Below are 26,392 nucleotides of genomic sequence, written 5' to 3'. Positions count from 1 at the left end.
ATGTTATATATATATATATATATATATATATACAAAATAATTTTTTTCTATGAAAATCATTTTAGTTATTATGTACACATTAATGTACAGTTTAGGTCAAACGTTTACATCTCCCTTTCAGAATCTGCAAAATGTTAATTATTTTACCAAAATGAGAGGGATCATACAAAATGCATGTTATTGTTTATTTAGTACTGACCTGAATAAGATATTTCACATAAAAGATTTTTACATATTGTCCACAAGACAAAATAATAGTTGAATTTATAAAAATTAAAGGCTCAAACGTTTATATCCCCTTGATTCTTAATACTGTGTTCTTACCTGAACGATCCAAAGCTGTGTTTTATTTGTTTTTGTTTAGTGATAGTTGTTCATGAGTCCCTTGTTTGTCCTGAACAGTTAAACTGCCTGCTGTTCTTCAGAAAAAATCCTTCAGGTCCCACAAATTCTTTGGTTTTGCAGCATTTTGTGTATTTGAAACCTTTCCAACAATGACTGTATAATTCTGAGATCCATCTTTACACACTGAGGATAACTGAGGGACTCATATGCAACTATTACAGATGGTTCAAACGCTCACTGATGCTCCAGAAGGAAAAAACATGCATTAAGAGCCAGGGGGTGAATCAAGGGGATGTAAACTTTTGAACGGGGTCATTTTATAAATTCAACTATAATTTTCTATTGTGGACTCCATGTAAACATCTTTTATGTGAAATATCTTATTCAGGTCTGTACTAAATAAACAATAACATGCATTTTGTATGATCCCTCTTATTTTGGTAAAATACATTTACATTTTTACATTTAGTCATTAGTCATTTGGCATAAAATAATTAACATTTTGTAGATTCTGAAAGGGGGATGTCAAATTTTGACCTCAACTGTGCACATTTAAAAGACTTAAGAATTTAAGTTAATATCATAAATTATTTTTATGATGACTGCTTATGATAAAATATTTCAGGTAGAGATGTTTCTCACCACGTCTTGCTTTAGAGTGCTGCATTTCTCACATTCACACAGAAGGGAATGGATGTGCAGGATCTCTTTCTAGAAATGACAAACAAATACATAATTAAATAATCATACTTTTTATATGCTATCTCTCCCATTTGTTACCTTGAGTAAAAAGTTGAGCGTTTTTCCATGGCACATTATATCTTTCTTCCAGTGTCCATCAGTGAGAGTCGGTTCCTGTTTTACAAATTCCTCTAGAGTGAACCATCTCTCCTCTGTACGTATACACTTCCCACGTATCCCTGGAACATAAAATAAACAAACACTTCCCACTCAAACCTTCAACACAGATAAAACAAACAGAGTTCTGCACAAAAATCAATGCAATACCGTACCTAATGCAAACCTGTCTTTGCATAGAGTCCCAGTAAGTGAAACACAGGTGACTGGTAAAGAGGGAGCCTGGAAAACAGACAGATCTGCCATGTCTTCTTCTTCCTCAACTCTCCCTCTAGACTTTGTTCCTCCTCCTTTCCCTCTCTGTTCCTGGAAATCTTCAGGATCACTTTCCTCCATGAAACCGAAGCTTGTTTTTGAGTCTTGAGGAATAAAATACATTACTGCATTCAGACAGATAGCAGAGAGTGTGTGAATGAACATGGATGATCGTTACTCACCTTTACTAGAGCTCTTGTTAGAACTGACTGGAAACCTCTCATTCATGTTCTGCAGGAAGGAACAAAGTCACTTAATGAATTTCAAATGAAAAACAGGAAAAGCAAAACCTGACATTGCACATAGAGAGAGAACGTACTTTTTGAACACAGGTTTTCTTTCTACTCTTCCTCTGTGGACACTGAATATACCCCTCCTGAAAAAATGAGAAATGAAGTGATCACACATGTATATCAGGGGTCTGCTGTATTTAATATAACTACATATTTACCTTATGTTATATATTAAAAAGGTCGATAATAGGGATAGATTTGTATAGATTTCTATACACAAGCTTACAATTCGATTCAATTCCAATTTCGATTCGATATTGATTATTTGGCTATAAATAAGGTACAGTACATGGCAAATTTTCTCAAGGAAAAGAAAAATCTCTCAACTAATGCTGTAAAATATACATGAGCGTCATTTACATTATAATATTTGTGTGTTAAAATGAATGGAGTGTCTATTTACACTAAGTGCAAATAGCCCATCTTGTTGGCAAAGGCTATTTACACTAACTCCGCCCACTAACATGTGATTGTGTTAGTCAACAATAAAAAAAAGAAGCTAGTTCAACATCAGTTTCAGTGGTGTAGATGGTAAGGCACATGCTTTTTGGCACGATCGACCCGAGTTCGAGCCCACCTTTTGCCAAACATTTTTTTCTCCCTTTTCAAATCTCATATCGCATCAGAAAGGCATTTATTTTCAATAAAAATGAAGGAAATAATCAAAAAGTTGATTGCACAATTGCGAGTTATTCCCCCGGTTTCACAGACAAGGCTTAAGCTAGTCCCAGACTAAAATGCATGTTTGAGCGGTTTCAACTGAAAATATCTTGCTCTGACATATGTCAGTGTCATTGTTCCGTGTCAAGATGCACACCTTAATGCTTTCTTCTTTTGTAAAAGTTGCTTATATATCTTAATTTAACTAAGGCCTAGTCCTGGCTTAAGCTAAGCCTCGTTTGTGAAACCGGGCCATAAAGTCAGAATAGCGAGATAAAAAGTCACAATTGAGGAATATATACATGCAATTGTGAGAAATAAAGTCAGAACTGTGAGATATACAGTAAACTCGCTATGCTGACTTTTTTTTCTCACAATTGCGAGTTATAAAGTCCATTCTGAGGAGAAAGAAAGACTGATATGGTGGTGGACTATGTTTCTACATAAATGAAGGTTGGTGTTCAGATGTAACAACTCTGAAGAAAATGTGTTCTCCTAATTTGGAGGCCTTCTTCATAAACTGTAAGCCGTTCTATTCACCCCGGGAGTTTTCCTCCTTCATTCTCGTGAATGTGTACGTGCCTCTGGACGTGTGCGTGAGCGCCGCGATGCAACAGCTGGCTGAACAAATATCTGAAACAGAGCAAAGGTACCCGGACTCTTTTTAAATCATTCTTGGAGATTTTAATAAAGCAAATCTCTCCCGCGAACTGCCAAAATACAGACAGCACGTTACATGTCCCACCAGAGACAGTAATATATTGGATCATTGTTACACAATAATTAAAGATGCATATCACTCTGTCCCACGGGCAGCTCTGGGGCTCTCTGATCACTGTTTGGTTCATCTCATACCAACCTATAGGCAAAAACTCAAATCTTTTAAGCCTGTATTAAGAACTGTTAAGAGATGGACTAATGAAGCAGAGCAAGATTTAAAAGCTTGTTTTGACCTCACTGATTGGAGTGTTTTTGAAGCCGCTGCCACCGATCTGGATGAACTCACAGAGACTGTAACATCATATATCAGTTTCTGTGAGGATATATGCATCCCCACCAGGACATTCTTATCATTCAATAATGATAAACCGTGGTTTACTGGGAAACTCAAACAGCTTCGTCAGGCCAAAGAGGACGCTTACAGAAGTGGGGATAAAATCTTGTATAACCAGGCCAGGAACAGACTAACAAAGGAGATCAGAGTGGCTAAAAAGAACTACTCTGAGAAGTTGAAAAAAGAACTTTCAGCCAACGATCCGGCGTCGGTATGGACTGGTCTGAGGAACATCACCATGTACAAGACACCACCCCCACAGTCTGTGGAGAATCAACAACTGGCTGACGATCTCAATGTGTTTTACTGCAGATTTGAAAAGGCCAGACTGACACCCAGCACCCGCTCTGATCTGCACTTCACACATTCACCTTCACCCCCTGCAACCCCCCTTACTCCCTCCCCCACCATTCTACCTGCGTTTAAAGTCTGTGTAGAGGATGTGAACCGGGTCTTCAGAAAACAGAAATCTAGGAAAGCTTCAGGACCAGACGGTATTTCACCTGCCTGTCTAAAAGTCTGTGCTGACCAATTGGCCCCCATCTTTACACAAATCTTCAACAGATCTCTGGAGCTGTGTGAAGTTCCCTGCTGCTTCAAACGCTCCACCATCATTCCCGTCCCCAAAAAGCCCAAAATCACTGGACTTAATGACTACAGACCTGTCGCACTCACGTCTGTGGTCATGAAGTCACTTGAGAGACTGGTCCTGGCCTACCTGAAGGACATCACTAGACCCTTGCTGGATCCTCTTCAGTTTGCCTATAGAGCAAACAGGTCTGTGGATGACGCTGTCAATATGGGACTGCATTACATCCTGCAACACCTCGACAAACCTGGGAATTATGCAAGGATCTTATTTGTGGACTTCAGCTTGGCCTTCAATACCATCATACCTGACCTTCTCTCAGACAAACTGAGACAGCTCTCTGTGCCCTCCTCAATCTGTCAGTAGATCACCAGCTTCCTGACAGACAGGCAGCAGCTAGTGAGGCTGGGCAAACTCACATCCAGGACTCTCACCATTAGCACTGGCGCCCCTCAGGGTTGCGTTCTCTCCCCACTGCTCTTCTCCCTCTACACGAATGACTGCACATCAAAGGACCCCTCTGTCAAGCTCCTGAAGTTTGCGGACGACACTACAGTCATAGGCCTCATCAAGGACGGTGACGAGTCTGCTTACAGACAGGAAGTTGAGCAGCTGGCTGTCTGGTGCAGTCTTAACAACCTGGAGCTGAACACGCTCAAAACTGTGGAGATGATAGTGGACTTCAGGAGAAACCCCCCTGATCTCCCCCCACTCACCATCATGAACAGCACTGTGACTTCAGTAGAGTCATTCAGATTCCTGGGCACCACCATCTCTCAGGACCTGAAGTGGGACAATCACATTGACTCTATTGCGAAAAAGGCCCAGCAGAGGCTGTATTTCCTCCGCCAGCTAAGGAAGTTCAACCTGCCTCAGGAGCTGCTGAAACAGTTCTACTCTGCAATCCTCGAGTCTGTCCTATGTTCTTCTATAACTGTTTGGTTTGGTTCAGCTACCAAAACAGACATCAGAAGACTACAACGGACAGTTAGGACTGCTGAGAGAATTATCGGTGCCCCTCTGCCCAGCCTCCAAGAACTTTACACCTCCAGAGTGAGGAAAAGGGCTAAGAAAGTCACTCTGGACCCCTCACACCCAGCTCACTCTCTCTTTGTACTGTTGCCCTCTGGCCGGCGCTACAGATCACTGAGCACCAGAACAGCCAGAAACAAGAACAGTTTTTTCCCGCAGGCCGTATCCCACCTGAACAACACATAACATACCCCGGTACTGTACATCCGTAAATAACTCATCAAACCTTCATCTGTACATAGGACACATGCACATTCACAGTTCTGTCTATGGTCATGTCTCTTTTCTGTATATTTTTATTTTGATTACTATTGTTATTCTTAATTATTGTATATTCTCTTCATTAGTGTTCTTTATCACCTTAATTATATGTTGTCTGCACTATGTTTGTACTTTCTGTACTGGAAGCTCATAACACCAAGACAAATTCCTAAAATAAAGCTCTTTCTGATTCTGATTCTGATTCTGATATGTTCTCAAAATTGCGAGTGTATATCTCGCAATTCTGACTTAATTTCTCACAATTACGAGTTTATATATCACAATTCTGAGAAAAAAAGTCAGAATTGCGAGTTTGTAAAAAAAGAATTGCAAATTATTTTTTTATATTCAGTGGCGGAAACAGGCTTCCATAACAAGCAATATGAATGCTCCTGGGCTAAATTTCAACTGTCCCAGATAAGGGTTTGAATACTTATGCAATGGAATCATTATAGTTTTCTATTTTGAATAAATTTGCTATTTGCTAAATTTTGCAAGTTTTTTGCTTTGCCATACCATGGAGTGTAGACTGATGTGGGGGAAAAAAAGGAATTTAAAGCAGTATAACATAAGGCTGCAGCCTGCAACATTACAAAATGTAAAAAAAAAAAATTAAGGGGTATGAATACTTTTGCAAGGTACTGTGTGTGCGTGTATTTATGTATATATAATATTATATATATATATATATATATATATATATATATATATATATATATATAGTGCCCTCCAAAAGTATTGGCACAAAAAATACAAAATTGCTCTGTTGGCTGTGGAGTCAAGACATTAACAAATACGATTAAAAGATGAATATGGGACAAAATTACAGAATGTCACATTTTATTATTGGGTGATTCAACACAGATGTTTTACCAGCTAAGAAGTTCAGCACTTTGAGAGTTTAATCCCTCTATCTGATGTGAGCATAAGTATTGGAACAGTTGCCTCACAGGTCTTTCTAAGTGATCAGTTGTGTCCTGTTGCATTAATTCTTCAGATATTAAAAGCAGGGAATGTGTCGTATCAGTTATATCCATTACGTCTGTATTCTGAATCTTGCATTCGATGATGACACACAAACCAGGATGAAGATGAGGGAGCTGACTTTGAGAGAAAAGCAAGCAATTTGGATGCTAAAAGAAAAGTCAATTAGAGCTATAGCAAAAATAAAGGGCATGGAGAAGTCAAGAGTTTGGAAACCACCAGCGACACCAGCAACCAACAACTACCTGGTCAGCTGCGAAAACAACAGTAGTTGATGACAGACAAATCATAAAAGCTGTGAAAATGAACCCTGAAAGACGTGTCTGTAAAATCACCAACAACTTCCAGAAAGCTGGGGTGATTCTCTGACAATCTACTGTCCTCAGGAGACTTTGACACAGAATTACAGATGCTACACAGCAAGATGCAAACCTCTGACCAGCACCAAAAATAGAAAGGCAAGATTAGAGTTTGCAAAAAAGCAAATAGGTGAGCCAGAAAAGTTTTGAAACTGTGTTTATGGACCGATGAGACAAAGATGAACCTTTATCTAAGTGATGGGAAAAATAATAAAATGTGACATTCTGTAGTTTTGTCTCATATTCATCTTTTAAACATATTTGCAAATGTCTTGACTCCACAGCCAACAGAGCAATGTTGCAGAGCAATGTTATATACAGTGGGTACGGAAAGTATTCAGACCCCCTTAAATTTGTCACTCTTTGTTATATTGCAGCCATTTGCTAAAATCATTTAAGTTCATTTTTTTCCTCATTAATGTACACACAGCACCCCATATTGACAGAAAAACACAGAATTGTTGACATTATTGCAGATTTATTAAAAAAGAAAAACTGAAATATCACATGGTCCTAAGTATTCAGACCCTTTGCTGTAACACTTATTTAACTCAGGTGCTGTCCATTTCTTCGGATCATCCTTGAGATGGTTCTACACCTTCATTTGAGACCAGCTGTGTTTGATTATACTGACTGGACTTGATTAGGAAAATCACACACCTGTCTATATAAGACCTTACAGCTCACAGTGCATTTCAGAGCAAATGAGAATCATGAGGTCAAAGGAACTGCCTGAAGAGCTCAGAGACAGAATTGTGGCAAGGCACAGATCTGGCCAAGGTTACAAAAACATTTCTGCTGTACTTAAGGTTCCTAAGAGCACAGTGGCCTCCATAATCCTTAAATGGAAGACGTTTGGGACGACCAGAACCCTTCTTAGAGCTGGCTGTCCGGCCAAACTGAGCTATCGGGGAGAAGAGCCTTGGTGAGAGAGGTAAAGAAGAACCCAAAGATCACTGTGGCTGAGCTCCAGAGATGCAGTCGGGAGATGGGAGAAAGTTGTAGAAAGTCAACCATCACTGCAGCCCTCCACCAGTCGGGGCTTTACGGCAGAGTGGCCCAACGGAAGCCTCTCCTCAGTGCAAGACTCAAAAAAACACCTGAAGGACCACAAGATGGTGAGAAATAAGATTCTCTGGTCTGATGAGACCAAGATAGAACTTTTTGGCTTTAATTCTAAGCGGTATGTGTGGAGAAAACCAGGCACTGCTCCTCACCTGTCCAATACAGTCCCAACAGTGAAGCATGGTGGTGGCAGCATCATGCTGTGGGGGTGTTTTTCAGCTGCAGGGACAGGACGACTGGTTGCAATCGAGGGAAAGATGAATGCGGCCAAGTACAGGGATATCCTGGACGAAAACCTTCTCCAGAGTGCTCAGGACCTCAGACTGGGCCGAAGGTTTACCTTCCAACAAGACAATGACCCTAAGCACACAGCAAAAATAACGAAGGAGTGGCTTCACAACAACTCCGTGACTGTTCTTGAATGGCCCAGCCAGAGCCCTGACTTAAACCCAATTGAGCATCTCCGGAGAGACCTAAAAATGGCTGTCCACCAACGTTTACCATCCAACCTGACAGAACTGGAGAGGATCTGCAAGGAGGAATGGCAGAGGATCCCCAAATCCAGGTGTGAAAAACTTGTTGCATCTTTCCCAAAAAGACTCATGGCTGTATTAGATCAAAAGGGTGCTTCTACTAAATACTGAGCAAAGGGTCTGAATACTTAGGACCATGTGATATTTCAGTTTTTCTTTTTTAATAAATCTGCAAAAATGTCAACAATTCTGTATTTTTCTGTCAATATGGGGTGCTGTGTGTACATTAATGAGGAAAAAAAATGAACTTAAATTATTTTAGCAAATGGCTGCAATATAACAAAGAGTGAAAAATTTAAGGGGGTCTGAATACTTTCCGTACCCACTGTATGTGTATATATATATATATATATATATTTTTCTAGCTAATTGTAATTTAACCTTTGAAACTTTTTAAATTACGACTAAAATATTACAGAGCGTGGGAAAGCTATATACAGATAATGTATTGACTAAATATTTATCAAAACAGTAAAAGATCATTAAATATCTAAATAAAAAGTATTTGTAATGTTTGTACTGTAAGTTTAAAGCAAATCCAAGGACCATTTCCAAATCCTTGTTTTTAACCAATATCCCAAGAATCCGAATAATGTGTAAGTGCTTGCATTATTTACTTCTATGAGATTCTTAAGCGGTGTGTTTCTGCAGCGGATGCTGGTTTTCCAGTTTTTGCACCTTTCCTTCCCCCCAAACTTCTCAAAACCAGTTGGGGTGAACCAGTGTCCCTGGGACAAAATACACTTCTCCCCTACAGGAGACAATGACAGGATGCATTCAGACCAAACAATCTGCACATAAATAGTATAATAAATAATGCTGTAATAAAATTAAAAGAAATGATAGCAAAAACTCAGTGATGGTGAACCTTCAGGAAGTTTGCCCCGATAGAGAGTGCCTTCTTCATTCCCACAGGTTACAGGCAGCTCGGTTTTATAAATAGGCCACTTCCAAATCTCCTGCTTGTCTACTTTCTTCACAGGAGACGCTGAGAAAGAGAGAGAAGACGACACAGATCAGGAGAGAGTGAAAATACAGGAATCGGACATCAGGCACCAGGAAACAGAATGCAAGTTTTAGTATTAGTGATACTATTATAGTTTTTATTATTATTTAGAAATAATTTTAAGTTTAATATTTTTCTTAATTTTAATTTTAGGTAAAATTTTAGTAATTTTGTGTTTTTTCAGTTTCATCTTGAACTGTCTGAAGGCGAGTAAATTTTTGGGCAAATTTTCCTTTAAGGTGATGATAATCTGGGCAACTGTTTTAAGCAATGTTGCTGGGCAGACATTAGATTGGTCGTGGGCCCTGTGTCTCACCTGATTGCCTGTTGACAGCAACACTGTCCGGCAACATTGCTCAAAAAGTTGCCCTGTGTGTCATCATCTTTAATTGTTTCAGTTTCAATTATTTTAGCACAAATAAAAATAAATGAAAATAAGATTAATTCTCCACTGAATCATGTGACCTGAAGAGCACCGTCCATTTTCTTCCATGAGTGCGAGTCGGAGCTCGTTCATCTAGACCTGTCAATCATGTAATCATATCTCTTGCCCTTCCATGTATAAAAAAAGAGATAAATATTTTTCTACACATGAAATATGAAAGCAAATAGACCTATAATTGTGAAGATAGGTTTTCTGTATATGTTTTTATGCAGCTTGTGGTATTTATTTTAACAATAAAGGATGTTTATGTTTATGACACATGACAAGTGATCAGTCCATTATAAAACATGCAAAGAGTGCATGTCTGCCTATTATAGAATCAAAATCCATTTTAGATCACAATCGGAAGTTATTACAAACATTCAATTATGATTTAAAGTGGGGTTTGAGCAAAAACATTAATAATTACATAAATTTTCAATGTAGCTTGATGCTTACTCTGTGAGAGAGAAGTGTGAGAAGATTTGCGCGAGCCATTCTTATCACGAAGCGTCTTTCTTTGTTTAAGTTCTCTATTTTCTTTCCTAATAGAAATATTCACATGATCAATACTTTGTATTCTAAGGATCGAATGATTACAGGGCAGTCGTGGCCTAATGGATAGCGAGTCAGACTTGTAACCTGAAGGTCATGGGTTTGAGTCTCAGGTCTGGTGGGGGGAGTGAATAACCAACGCTCTCTCCACCCTCAATACCACGACTGAGGTGAGACCCTTGCACCGAATCCCCAACTGCTCCCTGGGTGCCGCAGCATTGGCTGCCCACTGCTCCAGATGTATATTCACTACTGTGTGTACACTTGGATGGGTTAAATGCAGAGCACAAATTCTGAGTATGGGTCACTGTACTTGGCCACACACCACTTTCCCTTTTCCCTTCCCCTTAAAGACTAGTAAAAGCTGTTATTTGATACCGATACTGAAGATTTTCTGGAACTCTTCATCAAAAATTTGCTTCAGCCTTGTACCTATTCGGCCAAACTCATTGTCCTTTAAAAAACAAGAGAACAAAATACAAACAAATCTGTCAAAAATCAAATGTCCTCTTGTAAATTTAATCATCTCAACAATAATCATCATTAATGTCCAAGATATGTGGTCACATGTAAGATTGCAAATCAACTTAATTTTAACAAGCTCTTGATTTTTTTAGCAATTTATTTATTATGTAACATGCTTCAGCGAATCTTACCTTATTGAACGTGCTGCAGTTGCTGAAAATGAGCTGAAAGTCAGAGACGAACTCTCCTACCGTCTGATACGCGCCAGTTTTCAAGTTCTGCTTTATTCTGACCAGCCACATCGGCTGAGATATGAACTCAGAGTATCTGGACACCTGGAAGTCATTTTATTTCTGGTTTAATTTATTCATATTCTTTTCAGACCTTTCATCACTTTTATTCTATTTATAAACTATTTTAAATTAAACTAAGGTTTGAAAAGAATAGCAAATATAAAAGACAGCAAGAAGAAAATATAGCTGCAAGCAGCGATGACGGGCCCAAGCCGTCAGCATACGCCACCCCGATGGCATCGATAAAACGGTGCCCAGCAAGCACACGCATTACAGTAACCCTCTGGCAGTTTGGTTTTAAGGGATACGGCAATTAAAGGGTTAATCCAAACCTAGGGTTAATTCAACTCTGTGAAACACACACACACAGAACAACATATAAAACTTTAAATTCTGTGAAAATATATTTTCATTGGTAGTTCATGTTAGTTAATGCATTTACTAATGCTAACAAATGAGAAATTATTATAGTTACCAAAGATTTTAATGATTTATAAGCATTTTTAATGATTTATTTTTCCATTAACTAACATGAATAATTTTTTCTAACACAAATGAATAAAGTAAAAAATATATTGTTAATATTTAATGTTATTTGTGAATTAACCAATGTTAAAAAAGAACATTATTTAACTGTTGTTAATTTACATCATTAATAAATATATACAATTTAATGTTTATCAAAATCAATTCCAAAATGTGTTAATATATTATTAAATTTTAAAGTTTTATCTTTTGAACATGACTATTTTTCTAACATTAAAAATATTTTGTTCATTGTTAGTTCATTGTAAGTTCATACTATCAATGAAGAATTAACATGCTGTAAAAAATATATTTTTCATTGTTAGTTCATGTTAATTAATGCATTCCCTACTGTTAACAAATGAGACTTAATTATAAAGTGTTATCAAAATCTTTAATGCTTTATAAGCATTTTTTAAGGATTTTATTGAGAAGTTTAAACAGACCCTCTCTCTCTCTCTCTTTCTCTCCCCTTCCCCCTCCCCCTCCACACTCACTAAACTCACACAGTCAGTCACCCACCGCACACATTAGAAGCACAGAGACAGGAGAACTCTGATAAGTTTGAAAATTTTCTCCTCTGCATAGTGTATTGTAAATTCATGAAATTAATCACATATCCTCAGACTGTATTGTTCTGTGTATGTAATTTTTTATGAAGTGTTTGGAAGCTGCTCTTAAAAGATAAAAAAAAAAGTTTTCTCTTTTTTCTGTAACTTTAATAAATTGCCATTAAATCATCATTCAAGATATCCTAAATCCGTCCGCAATTTAGCATCTTCAGTATTTTGGCATCATAAGAAAAAATGTTTGGTGTGATTTACGTGTTTCTGTTTGGAGGAGTATGAATTTGTTTACAGCTCGTTTTAAAAAAAAAAACCCACATTAAAATAAATATAGCCGACTTCCTGTTGGTCGTAGCTAATGACTGCAAATTAGAAAGTTGTCCGGATTAATAAGAACAATTTATGTACCGAGTTTGGTGTCTGTAGCTATCATTATATATATATAATCATTAATAATTATATACCATTTAATGTTGATCAATATTAATTCCAAAATGTGTTAATATATTATTAAATTTTAAAGTTTATCTTTTGAACATGACTATTTTTCTAACATTAAAAAGATTAATAAATGCTTTAAAAAAAAATGTTCTTTGTTAGTTCATACTATCATGGAAGAATTAACATGCTGTAAAAATATATTTTTCATTGTTAGTTCACGTTAATTAATGCATTTCCTAATGTTAAGAAATGAGACCTTATTATAAAGTGTTATCAAAATCTTTAATGATTTATAAACATTTTTTAAGATTTAAAAAAAACCCCTCTCTCTCTCTTTCTCTCTCTCACCCACTGCCTCAATCCACACTGAACTCACACAGTCACTGACAGCCCACCCCACCCCCACCCCTCACTCAGAAGCAGTGACAGGGAGCTCTCACTCAGAAGCAGCTCTGATAGTTTTTTAATTTTCTCCTCTGCATAGTGTATTGTAAATTCATGAAATTAATCACATATCCTCAGACTGTATTGTTCTGTGTATGTAATTTTTTATGAAGTGTTTGGAAGCTGCTCTTAATAGAAAAAAAAAAAATTCTCTTTTTTACTGTAACTTTAATAAATTGACATTAAATCATCGTTCAAGATATCCTCAATCCGTCCGCAATTTAGCATCTTCAGTATTTTGGCATCATAAGAAAAAATGTTTGGTGTGATTTACGTGTTTCTGTTTGGAGGAGTATGAATTTGTTTACAGCCCGTTTAAAAAAAAAAAACACATTAAAATAAATATAGCTGACGTCCTGTTGGTCGTAGCTAATGACTGTTAATTAGAAAGTTGTCCGGATTAATAAGAACAATTTATGTACCGAGTTTGGTGTTTGTAGCTAAAACTAACCCCCCCATTTTTGACAAAAGGTGGCGCTATAGAGTGCCTCTTCCACGCCCGTTTATGAGCTTTTTCCAGTGTCTAACTATCATTAATACTGATATGTGTGTTGAGTTTCATGACATTCTAAACATGTTATCTGCCTCAAAATCACCAGAAAGGAATTTTCAACTTTGACACGTTGCCATGGCAACATAATTTTAGATATCAATATTCCCTTCACAGTTTTACATCAGCCGTGTTTTGACATTATTCTGGTGAAGTTTGAAGCAAATCGAGTAAAAATAAGATGCTGAATTCAAAGCATTTTGAAAATGACACACTTCCTGCAGCCAGTTGGTGGCGCTATAACTTTCAGTCATAATAGTCACATCTATCCGATCGGCATCATACAACGAACAAATCACTGAAGTTGTATCTACATCATACAATGTATGTGGACGTTATTAGGCATTTCCTGTGTCTCATTTTTCGCCATAACTTCATCGCCTCGCCACGGGCAAACCGTTCGACATATCAAAAATATCTTCGCAATTTAGCGTCCCCAATGTCTTGAGATCATGTTCACCGAGTTTGGTGGCAATCGTATGGAAATCCTCAGAGGAGTATATCAAATTCCAGAGCATGTGCTTTTTAAACAGCCCAGAATAGCTGACTTCCTGTTGGGCGGAGCCTATGACATGCTGCGCGGAAGTTGTTCGGCTCAATGAGTTCTATATGTGTACCGAGTTTCATATGAATACGTGCAAGTATGTGTGAGCTATACATCAAGCTTTCTGACAATTTTCCAGGGGGCACCGTAGAGCCCCTGTGCCACGCCCGGGTCCCAGCCTCAGCGGCGTCCTAATGGCCGCAGGTTCCAACGTGCGTGCCAATTTTCAAGAGTTTTCGGGCACGTTAAGGCCCCCAAAACCCCCCGGATAGTTGAAATAAAAAAAAAATTCTTAGGGGAACAATGATTCAATATAGCTGCGAGCAGCGATGACGGGCCCAAGCCGTCAGCATACGCCACCCCGGTGGCATCGATAAAACGGTGCCCAGCGAGCACAAGCATCACAGTAACCCTCTGGCAGTTTGGTTTTAAGGGATACGGCAATTAAAGGGTTAATCCAAACCATCAACTCTGTGAAACACACACACACAGAACAACATATAAAACTTTAAATTCTGTGAAAATATATTTTTCATTGGTAGTTGATGTTAGTTAATGCATTTACTAATGCTAACAAATGAGAAATTATTATAGTTACCAAAGGTTTTAATGATTTATTTTTCCATTAACTAACATGAATAATTTTTTCTAACACAAATGAATAAAGTAAAAAATATATTGTTAATATTTAATGTTATTTGTGCATTAACCAATGTTAAAAAACAACATTATTTAACTGTTGTTAGTTAACATCATTAATAAATATATACCATTTAATGTTGATCAAAATCAATTCCAAAATGTGTTAATATATTATTACATTTTAAAGTTTTATCTTTTGAACATGACTATTTTTCTAATATTAAAAATATTTTGTTCATTGTTAGTTCATTGTAAGTTCATACTATCAATGAAGAATTAACATGCTGTAAAAAATATATTTTTCATTGTTAGTTCATGTTAATTAATGCATTCCCTACTGTTAACAAATGAGACTTAATTATAAAGTGTTATCAAAACCTTTAATGCTTTATAAGCATTTTTTAAGGATTTTATTGAGAAGTTTAAACAGACCCTCTCTCTCTCTCTCTCTCTCTTTCTCTCTCTCTCTCTCTCCCCCTCCACACTCACTGAACTCACACAGTCAGTCACCCACCGCACACATTAGGAGCGCAGTGACAGGAGATCTCTGATAGTTTTAATTTTCTGCTCTCCATAGTGTATTGTAAATTCATGAAATTAATCACATATCCTCAGACGGTCTTGTTCTGTGTATGTAATTTTTTATGAAGTGTTTGGAAGCTGCTCTTTAAAGATAAAAAAAAAAAAAAGTGTTCTTTTTTACTGTAACTTTAATAAATTGCCATTAAATCACCGTTCAAGATATCCTAAATCGGTCCGCAATGAAGCATCTTCAGTATCTTGGAAGCATGTGAAAAAATGTTTGGTGTGAATTTTTGGTTTCTGCTTGAAGGAGTATGAATTTGTTTACAGCCCGTTTTAAAAAAAAAAAAACACATTAAAAAAAAAATAGCCGATTTCCTGTTGGTCGTAGCTAATGACTGTAAATTAGAAAGTTGTCCGGATTAATAAGAACAATTTATGTACCGAGTTTGGTGTCTGTAGCTATCATTATATATATATATAATCATTAATAATTATATACCATTTAATGTTGATCAATATTAATCCAAAATGTGTTTATATATTATTAAATTTTAAAGTTTATCTTTTGAACATGACTATTTTTCTAACATTAAAAAGATTAATAAATGCTTTAAAAAAATTGTTCTTTGTTAGTTCATACTATCATGGAAGAATTAACATGCTGTAAAAATATATTTTTCATTGTTAGTTCACGTTAATTAATGCATTTCCTAATGTTAAGAATTGAGACCTTATTATAAAGTGTTATCAAAATCTTTAATGATTTATAAGCATTTTTTAAAGATTTTAAAAAACAGACCCTCTCTCTCTTTCTCTCTCTCACCCACTGCCTCAATCCACACAGTCACTCACACAGTCACTCACACCCCACCCCCACCCCTCACTCAGCTGCAGGCTGACAGGACCTCTCACTCAGAGGCAGGCTGGCAGGGAGCTCTAACTCAAAAGCAGCTCTGATAGTTTTTTAATTTTCTCCTCTGCATAGTGTATTGTAAATTCATGAAATTAATCACATATCCTCAGACTGTATTGTTCTGTGTATGTAATTTTTTATGAAGTGTTTGGAAGCTGCTCTTAAAAGATAAAAAAAAAAAAAAATTATCTTTTTTACTGTAACTTTAATAAATTGCCATTAAATCATCGTTCAAGATATCCTAAATCCGTCCGCAATTTAGCATCTTCAGTATTTTGGCATCATGATAAAAAATGTTTGGTGTGATTTCCGTGTTTCTGCTTGGAGGAGTATTAATTTGTTTACAGCCCGTTTTTAAAAAAAACCCACATTAAAATAAATATAGCCGACTTCCTGTTGGTCGTAGCTAATGACTGTAAATTAGAAAGTTGTCCGGATTAATTAAAACAATTTATGTACCGAGTTTGGGGTCTGTAGCTAAAACTAACCCCCTCATTTTTGACAAAAGGTGGCGCTATAGAGTGCCTCTTCCACGCCCGTTTATGAGCTTTTTCCAGTGTCTAACTATCATTAATACTCATATGTGTGTTGAGTTTCATGACATTCTAAACATGTTATCTGCCTCAAAATCACCAGAAACGAATTTTCAACTTTGACACGTTGCCATGGCAACATAATTTTAGATATCAATATTCCCTTCACAGTTTTACATCGGCCGTGTTTTGACATTATTCTGGTGAAGTTTGAAGCAAATCGAGTAAAAATAAGATGCTGAATTCAAAGCATTTTGAAAACGACACACTTCCTGCAGCCAGTTGGTGGCGCTATAACTTTCAGTCATAATAGTCACATCTATCCGATCGGCATCATACAACGAACAAATCACTGAAGTTTGATCTACATCATACAATGTATGTGGACGTTATTAGGCATTTCCTGGGTCTCATTTTTCGCCATAACTTCATCGCCTCGCCACGGGCAAACCGTTCGACATATCAAAAATATCTTCGCAATTTAGCGTCCCCAATGTCTTGAGATCATGTTCACCTAGTTTGGTGGCAATCGTATGGAAATCCTCAGAGGAGTATATCAAATTCCAGAGCATGCGCTTTTTAAACAGCCCTGAATAGCCGACTTCCTGTTGGGCGGAGCCTAAGACATGCAGCGTGAAAGTTGTTCAGCTCAATGAGTTCTATATGTGTACCGAGTTTCATATGAATACGTGCAAGTATGTGTGAGCTATACATCAAGTTTTCTGACAATTTTCCAGGGGGCGCCGTAGAGCCCCTGTGCCACGCCCGGGTCCCAGCCTCAGCGGCGTCCTAATGGCCGCAGGTTCCAATGTGCGTGCCGATTTTCGAGAGTTTTCGGGCACGTTAAGGCCCCCAAAAGTGCCCGGATGATTGAAATAAAAAAAAAAAAAAAAAAAAAAAAAAAATAATAATCCTTAGAAGAACAATAGGGCCCTGCGCCTTACTGGCTTGGGCCCTAAATATAGCTGCGAGCAGCGATGACGGGCCCAAGCCGTCAGCATACGCCACCCCGGTGGCATCGATAAAACGGTGCCCAGCGAGCACGCGCATCACAGTAACCCTCTGGCAGTTTGGTTTTAAGGGATACGGCAATTAAAGGGTTAATCCAAACCATCAACTCTGTGAAACACACACACACAGAACAACATATAAAACTTTAAATTCTGTGAAAATATATTTTTCATTGGTAGTTGATGTTAGTTAATGCATTTACTAATGCTAACAAATGAGAAATTATTATAGTTACCAAAGGTTTTAATGATTTATTTTTCCATTAACTAACATGAATAATTTTTTCTAACACAAATGAATAAAGTAAAAAATATATTGTTAATATTTAATGTTATTTGTGCATTAACCAATGTTAAAAAACAACATTATTTAACTGTTGTTAGTTAACATCATTAATAAATATATACCATTTAATGTTGATCAAAATCAATTCCAAAATGTGTTAATATATTATTACATTTTAAAGTTTTATCTTTTGAACATGACTATTTTTCTAATATTAAAAATATTTTGTTCATTGTTAGTTCATTGTAAGTTCATACTATCAATGAAGAATTAACATGCTGTAAAAAATATATTTTTCATTGTTAGTTCATGTTAATTAATGCATTCCCTACTGTTAACAAATGAGACTTAATTATAAAGTGTTATCAAAACCTTTAATGCTTTATAAGCATTTTTTAAGGATTTTATTGAGAAGTTTAAACAGACCCTCTCTCTCTCTCTCTCTCTCTCTCTCTCTCTCTCCCCCTCCACACTCACTGAACTCACACAGTCAGTCACCCACCCAGTCACCCACCGCACACATTAGGAGCGCAGTGACAGCAGATCTCTGATAGTTTTAATTTTCTGCTCTCCATAGTGTATTGTAAATTCATGAAATTAATCACATATCCTCAGACGGTCTTGTTCTGTGTATGTAATTTTTTATGAAGTGTTTGGAAGCTGCTCTTTAAAGATAAAAAAAAAAAAAGTGTTCTTTTTTACTGTAACTTTAATAAATTGCCATTAAATCACCGTTCAAGATATCCTAAATCGGTCCGCAATGAAGCATCTTCAGTATCTTGGAAGCATGTGAAAAAATGTTTGGTGTGAATTTTTGGTTTCTGCTTGAAGGAGTATGAATTTGTTTACAGCCCGTTTAAAAAAAAAAAAAACACATTAAAAAAAAATTGCCGATTTGCTGTTGGTCGTAGCTAATGACTGTAAATTAGAAAGTTGTCCGGATTAATAAGAACAATTTATGTACCGAGTTTGGTGTCTGTAGCTATCATTATATATATATAATCATTAATAATTATATACCATTTAATGTTGATCAATATTAATCCAAAATGTGTTTATATATTATTAAATTTTAAAGTTTATCTTTTGAACATGACTATTTTTCTAACATTAAAAAGATTAATAAATGCTTTAAAAAAATTGTTCTTTGTTAGTTCATACTATCATGGAAGAATTAACATGCTGTAAAAATATATTTTTCATTGTTAGTTCACGTTAATTAATGCATTTCCTAATGTTAAGAATTGAGACCTTATTATAAAGTGTTATCAAAATCTTTAATGATTTATAAGCATTTTTTAAAGATTTTAAAAAACAGACCCTCTCTCTCTTTCTCTCTCTCACCCACTGCCTCAATCCACACAGTCACTCACACAGTCACTCACACCCCACCCCCACCCCTCACTCAGCTGCAGGCTGACAGGACCTCTCACTCAGAGGCAGGCTGGCAGGGAGCTCTAACTCAAAAGCAGCTCTGATAGTTTTTTAATTTTCTCCTCTGCATAGTGTATTGTAAATTCATGAAATTAATCACATATCCTCAGACTGTATTGTTCTGTGTATGTAATTTTTTATGAAGTGTTTGGAAGCTGCTCTTAAAAGATAAAAAAAAAAATATATATCTTTTTTACTGTAACTTTAATAAATTGCCATTAAATCATCGTTCAAGATATCCTAAATCCGTCCGCAATTTAGCATCTTCAGTATTTTGGCATCATGATAAAAAATGTTTGGTGTGATTTCCGTGTTTCTGCTTGGAGGAGTATTAATTTGTTTACAGCCCGTTTTTAAAAAAAACCCACATTAAAATAAATATAGCCGACTTCCTGTTGGTCGTAGCTAATGACTGTAAATTAGAAAGTTGTCCGGATTAATTAGAACAATTTATGTACCGAGTTTGGGGTCTGTAGCTAAAACTAACCCCCTCATTTTTGACAAAAGGTGGCGCTATAGAGTGCCTCTTCCACGCCCGTTTATGAGCTTTTTCCAGTGTCTAACTATCATTAATACTCATATGTGTGTTGAGTTTCATGACATTCTAAACATGTTATCTGCCTCAAAATCACCAGAAACGAATTTTCAAATTTGACACGTTGCCATGGCAACATAATTTTAGATATCAATATTCCCTTCACAGTTTTACATCGGCCGTGTTTTGACATTATTCTGGTGAAGTTTGAAGCAAATCGAGTAAAAATAAGATGCTGAATTCAAAGCATTTTGAAAACGACACACTTCCTGCAGCCAGTTGGTGGCGCTATAACTTTCAGTCATAATAGTCACATCTATCCGATCGGCATCATACAACGAACAAACCACTGGAGTTTGATCTACATCATACAATGTATGTGGACGTTATTAGGCATTTCCTGGGTCTCATTTTTCGCCATAACTTCATCGCCTCGCCACGGGCAAACCGTTCGACATATCAAAAATATCTTCGCAATTTAGCGTCCCCAATGTCTTGAGATCATGTTCACCTAGTTTGGTGGCAATCGTATGGAAATCCTCAGAGGAGTATATCAAATTCCAGAGCATGCGCTTTTTAAACAGCCCTGAATAGCCGACTTCCTGTTGGGCGGAGCCTAAGACATGCTGCGCGGAAGTTGTTCGGCTCAATGAGTTCTATATGTGTACCGAGTTTCATATGAATACGTGCAAGTATGTGTGAGCTATACATCGTGTTTTCTGACAATTTTCCAGGGGGCGCCGTAGAGCCCCTGTGCCACGCCCGGGTCCCAGCCTCAGCGGCGTCCTAATGGCCGCAGGTTCCAATGTGCGTGCCGATTTTCGAGAGTTTTCGGGCACGTTAAGGCCCCCAAAAGTGCCCGGATGATTGAAATAAAAAATAAAAAAAAAAAAAAAAATAATAATAATCCTTAGAAGAACAATAGGGCCCTGCGCCTTACTGGCTTGGGCCCTAAATATAGCTGCGAGCAGCGATGACGGGCCCAAGCCGTCAGCATACGCCACCCCGGTGGCATCGATAAAACGGTGCCCAGCGAGCACAAGCATCACAGTAACCCTCTGGCAGTTTGATTTTAAGGGATACGCCAATTAAAGGGTTTATCCAAACCATCAACTCTGTGAAACACACACACACAGAACAACATATAAAACTTTAAATTCTGTGAAAATATATTTTTCATTGGTAGTTGATGTTAGTTAATGCATTTACTAATGCTAACAAATGAGAAATTATTATAGTTACCAAAGGTTTTAATGATTTATAAGCATTTTTTAATGATTTATTTTTCCATTAACTAACATGAATAATTTTTTCTAACACAAATGAATAAAGTAAAAAATATATTGTTAATATTTAATGTTATTTGTGAATTAACCAATGTTAAAAACAACATTATTTAACTGTTGTTAATTTACATCATTAATAAATATATACCATTTAATGTTGATCAAAATCAATTCCAAAATGTGTTAATATATTATTACATTTTAATGTTTTATCTTTTGAACATGACTATTTTTCTAATATTACAAATATTTTGTTCATTGTTAGTTCATTGTAAGTTCATACTATCAATGAAGAATTAACATGCTGTAAAAAATATATTTTTCATTGTTAGTTCATGTTAATTAATGCATTCCCTACTGTTAACAAATGAGACTTAATTATAAAGTGTTATCAAAACCTTTAATGCTTTATAAGCATTTTTTAAGGATTTTATTGAGATGTTTAAACAGACCCTCTCTCTCTCTCCCTCTCTCTCTCCCCCTCCACACTCACTGAACTCACACAGTCAGTCACCCACCCAGTCACCTACCGCAAACATTAGAAGCACAGAGACAGGAGAACTCTGATAGTTTTTAAATTTTCTCCTCCGCATAGTGTATTGTAAATTCATGAAATTAATCACATATCCTCAGACTGTATTGTTCTGTGTATGTAATTTTTTATGAAGTGTTTGGAAGCTGCTCTTAAAAGAAAAAAAAAAAAGAAAAGTTTTCTCTTTTTTACTGTAACTTTAATAAATTGCCATTAAATCATCGTTCAAGATATCTTAAATCCGTCCGCAATTTAGCATCTTCAGTATTTTGGCATCATAAGAAAAAATGTTTGGTGTGATTTACGTGTTTCTGTTTGGAGGAGTATGAATTTGTTTACAGCCTGTTTAAAAACAAAACCCACATTAAAATAAATATAGCCGACTTCCTGTTGGTCGTAGCTAATGACTGTAAATTAGAAAGTTGTCCGGATTAATAAGAACAATTTATGTACCGAGTTTGGTGTCTGTAGCTATCATTATATATATATAAACATTAATAATTATATACCATTTAATGTTGATCAATATTAATTCCAAAATGTGTTAATATATTATTACATTTTAAAGTTTATCTTTTGAACATGACTATTTTTCTAACATTAAAAAGATTAATAAATGCTTTAAAAAAAATGTTCTTTGTTAGTTCATACTATCATGGAAGAATTAACATGCTGTAAAAATATATTTTTCATTGTTAGTTCACGTTAATTAATGCATTTCCTAATGTTAAGAATTGAGACCTTATTTAATGATTTATAAGCATTTTTTAAAGATTTTAAAAAACAGACCCTCTCTCTCTCTTTCTCTCTCTCACCCAGCTCCTCAATCCACACAGTCACTCACACCCCACCCCACCCCCACCCCTCACTCAGCTGCAGGCTGGCAGGGAGCTCTCACTCAGCAGTCTAACAGCTTTCTGATAGTTTTTAAATTTTCTCCTAAGCATAGTGTATTGTAAATTCATGAAATTAATCACATATCCTCAGACTGTATTGTTCTGTGTATGTAATTTTTTATGAAGTGTTTGGAAGCTTCTCTTAAAAGATAAAAAAAAAAAAAAATTATCTTTTTTACTGTAACTTTAATAAATTGCCATTAAATCATCGTTCAAGATATCCTAAATACGTCCGCAATTTAGCATCTTCAGTATTTTGGCATCATGAGAAAAAATGTTTGGTGTGATTTCCGTGTTTCTGCTTGGAGGAGTATTAATTTGTTTACAGCCCGTTTTTAAAAAAAACCCACATTAAAATAAATATAGCCGACTTCCTGTTGGTCGTAGCTAATGACTGTAAATTAGAAAGTTGTCCGGATTAATTAGAACAATTTATGTACCGAGTTTGGGGTCTGTAGCTAAAACTAACCCCCTCATTTTTGACAAAAGGTGGCGCTATAGAGTGTCTCTTCCACGCCCGTTTATGAGCTTTTTCCAGTGTCTAACTATCATTAATACTCATATGTGTGTTGAGTTTCATGACATTCTAAACATGTTATCTGCCTCAAAATCACCAGAAACGAATTTTCAACTTTGACACGTTGCCATGGCAACATAATTTTAGATATCAATATTCCCTTCACAGTTTTACATCGGCCGTGTTTTGACATTATTCTGGTGAAGTTTGAAGCAAATCGAGTAAAAAGAAGATGCTGAATTCAAAGCATTTTGAAAACGACACACTTCCTGCAGCCAGTTGGTGGCGCTATAACTTTCAGTCATAATAGTCACATCTATCCGATCGGCATCATACAACGAACAAACCACTGGAGTTTGAGCTACATCATACAATGTATGTGGACGTTATTAGGCATTTCCTGGGTCTCATTTTTCGCCATAACTTCATCGCCTCGCCACGGGCAAACCGTTCGACATATCAAATATATCTTCGCAATTTAGCGTCCCCAATGTCTTGAGATCATGTTCACCGAGTTTGGTGGCAATCGTATGGAAATCCTCAGAGGAGTATATCAAATTCCAGAGCATGCGCTTTTTAAACAGCCCTGAATAGCCGACTTCCTGTTGGGCGGAGCCTAAGACATGCTGCGCGGAAGTTGTTCGGCTCAATGAGTTCTATATGTGTACCGAGTTTCATATGAATACGTGCAAGTATGTGTGAGCTATACATCGTGTTTTCTGACAATTTTCCAGGGGGCGCCGTAGAGCCCCTGTGCCACGCCCGGGTCCCAGCCTCAGCGGCGTCCTAATGGCCGCAGGTTCCAATGTGCGTGCCAATTTTCGAGAGTTTTCGGGCACGTTAAGGCCCCCAAAAGTGCCCGGATGATTGAAATAAAAAATAAAAAAAAAAAAAAAAAAAAAAAAAAAAAAAATAATAATCCTTAGAAGAACAATAGGGCCCTGCGCCTTACTGGCTTGGGCCCTAAATATAGCTGCGAGCAGCGATGACGGGCCCAAGCCGTCAGCATACGCCATCCCGGTGGCATCGATAAAACGGTGCCCAGCGAGCACACACATTACAGTAACCCTCTGGCAGTTTGGTTTTAAGGGATACGGCAATTAAAGGGTTATTCCAAACCATCAACTCTGTGAAACACACACACACAGAACAACATATAAAACTTTAAATTCTGTGAAAATATATTTTTCATTGGTAGTTGATGTTAGTTAATGCATTTACTAATGCTAACAAATGAGAAATTATTATAGTTACCAAAGGTTTTAATGATTTATAAGCATTTTTTAATGATTTATTTTTCCATTAACTAACATGAATAATTTATTCTAACACAAATGAATAAAGTAAAACATATATTGTTAATATTTAATGTTATTTGTGAATTAACCAATGTTAAAAACAACATTATTTAACTGTTGTTAATTTACATCATTAATAAATATATACCATTTAATGTTTATCAAAATCAATTCCAAAATGTGTTAATATATTATTACATTTTAAAGTTTTATCTTTTGAACATGACTATTTTTCTAATATTAAAAATATTTTGTTCATTGTAAGTTCATACTATCAATGAAGAATTAACATGCTGTAAAAAATATATTTTTCATTGTTAGTTCATGTTAATTAATGCATTCCCTACTGTTAACAAAAGAGACTTAATTATAAAGTGTTATCAAAACCTTTAATGCTTTATAAGCATTTTTTAAGGATTTTATTGAGAAGTTTAAACAGACCCTCTCTCTCTCTCTCTCTCTCTCTCCCCCTCCACACTCACTGAACTCACACAGTCAGTCACCCACCCAGTCACCCACCGCACACATTAGAAGCACAGAGACAGGAGAACTCTGATAGTTTTAATTTTCTGCTCTCCATAGTGTATTGTAAATTCATGAAATTAATCACATATCTCAGACTGTCTTGTTCTGTGTATGTAATTTTTTATGAAGTGTTTGGAAGCTGCTCTTTAAAGATAAAAAAAAAAGTGTTCTTTTTTACTGTAACTTTAATAAATTGCCATTAAATCACCGTTCAAGATATCCTAAATCAGTCCGCAATGTAGCATCTTCAGTATCTTGGAAGCATGTGAAAAAATGTTTGGTGTGAATTTTTGGTTTCTGCTTGAAGGAGTATGAATTTGTTTACAGCCCGTTTAAAAAAAAAAAAAACACATAAAAAAAAAAAATAGCCGATTTCCTGTTGGTCGTAGCTAATGACTGTAAATTAGAAAGTTGTCCGGATTAATAAGAACAATTTATGTACCGAGTTTGGTGTCTGTAGCTATCATTATATATATATATATATATATATATATATATAATCATTAATAATTATATACCATTTAATGTTGATCAATATTAATTCCAAAATGTGTTTATATATTATTACATTTTAAAGTTTATCTTTTGAACATGACTAATTTTCTAACATTAAAAAGATTAATAAATGCTTTAAAAAAATTGTTCTTTGTTAGTTCATACTATCATGGAAGAATTAACATGCTGTAAAAATATATTTTTCATTGTTAGTTCACGTTAATTAATGCATTTCCTAATGTTAAGAATTGAGACCTTATTATAAAGTGTTATCAAAATCTTTAATGATTTATAAGCATTTTTTAAAGATTTAAAAAAACAGACCCTCTCTCTCTCTTTCTCTCTCTCACCCACTGGCTCAATCCACACAGTCACTCACACAGTCACTCACACCCCACCCCTCACTCAGCTGCAGGCTGACAGGGATCTCTCACTCAGAAGCAGTCTAAGTCTAACTCTCTGATAGTTTTCAAATTTTCTCCTCTGCATAGTGTATTGTAAATTCATAAAATTAATCACATATCCTCAGACTGTATTGTTCTGTGTATGTAATTTTTTATGAAGTGTTTGGAAGCTGCTCTTAAAAGATAAAAAAAAAAAAGAAATGATCTTTTTTACTGTAACTTTAATAAATTGCCATTAAATCATCGTTCAAGATATCCTAAATCCGTCCGCAATTTAGCATCTTCAGTATTTTGGCATCATGATAAAAAATGTTTGGTGTGATTTCCGTGTTTCTGCTTGGAGGAGTATTAATTTGTTTACAGCCCGTTTTTAAAAAAAACCCACATTAAAATAAATATAGCCGACTTCCTGTTGGTCGTAGCTAATGACTGTAAATTAGAAAGTTGTCCGGATTAATTA

At 36.1% G+C, this 26,392-nt stretch overlaps 1 protein-coding gene across 7 annotated transcripts in view; it reads right to left on the bottom strand.

Annotated features, from left to right (window-relative positions):
* LOC306856092 (nuclear body protein SP140-like protein) overlaps positions 1–26,392 on the bottom strand; it is a 106,184-nt gene that overhangs the window by 14,459 nt on the left and 65,333 nt on the right. For all 7 annotated transcript variants that reach the window (XR_013782974.1, XR_013782975.1, XR_013782976.1 and 4 more), the window contains 9 exons: positions 10,930–11,073; positions 10,652–10,727; positions 9,157–9,276; positions 8,906–9,039; positions 1,778–1,834; positions 1,641–1,689; positions 1,359–1,562; positions 1,126–1,265; positions 988–1,056 (listed from right to left, as the gene is read on the bottom strand). Coding sequence is in view for 3 of the 7 variants with exons in the window: in XM_079395107.1 (XP_079251233.1) it covers positions 988–1,056; positions 1,126–1,265; positions 1,359–1,562; positions 1,641–1,689; positions 1,778–1,834; positions 8,906–9,039; positions 9,157–9,276; positions 10,652–10,727; positions 10,930–11,073 (993 nt within the window). In the remaining 4 variants the exon portion in view is untranslated. The remainder of the gene's footprint in view (positions 1–987; positions 1,057–1,125; positions 1,266–1,358; positions 1,563–1,640; positions 1,690–1,777; positions 1,835–8,905; positions 9,040–9,156; positions 9,277–10,651; positions 10,728–10,929; positions 11,074–26,392) is intronic.

This window comes from Barbus barbus, assembly GCF_936440315.1.
Source record: "Barbus barbus genome assembly, chromosome: 3".
Taxonomy (NCBI): domain Eukaryota; kingdom Metazoa; phylum Chordata; class Actinopteri; order Cypriniformes; family Cyprinidae; genus Barbus; species Barbus barbus.
The sequence above is the reverse complement of the archived record's forward strand: the minus strand, read 5'-3'. Positions and strand labels throughout refer to the sequence as shown.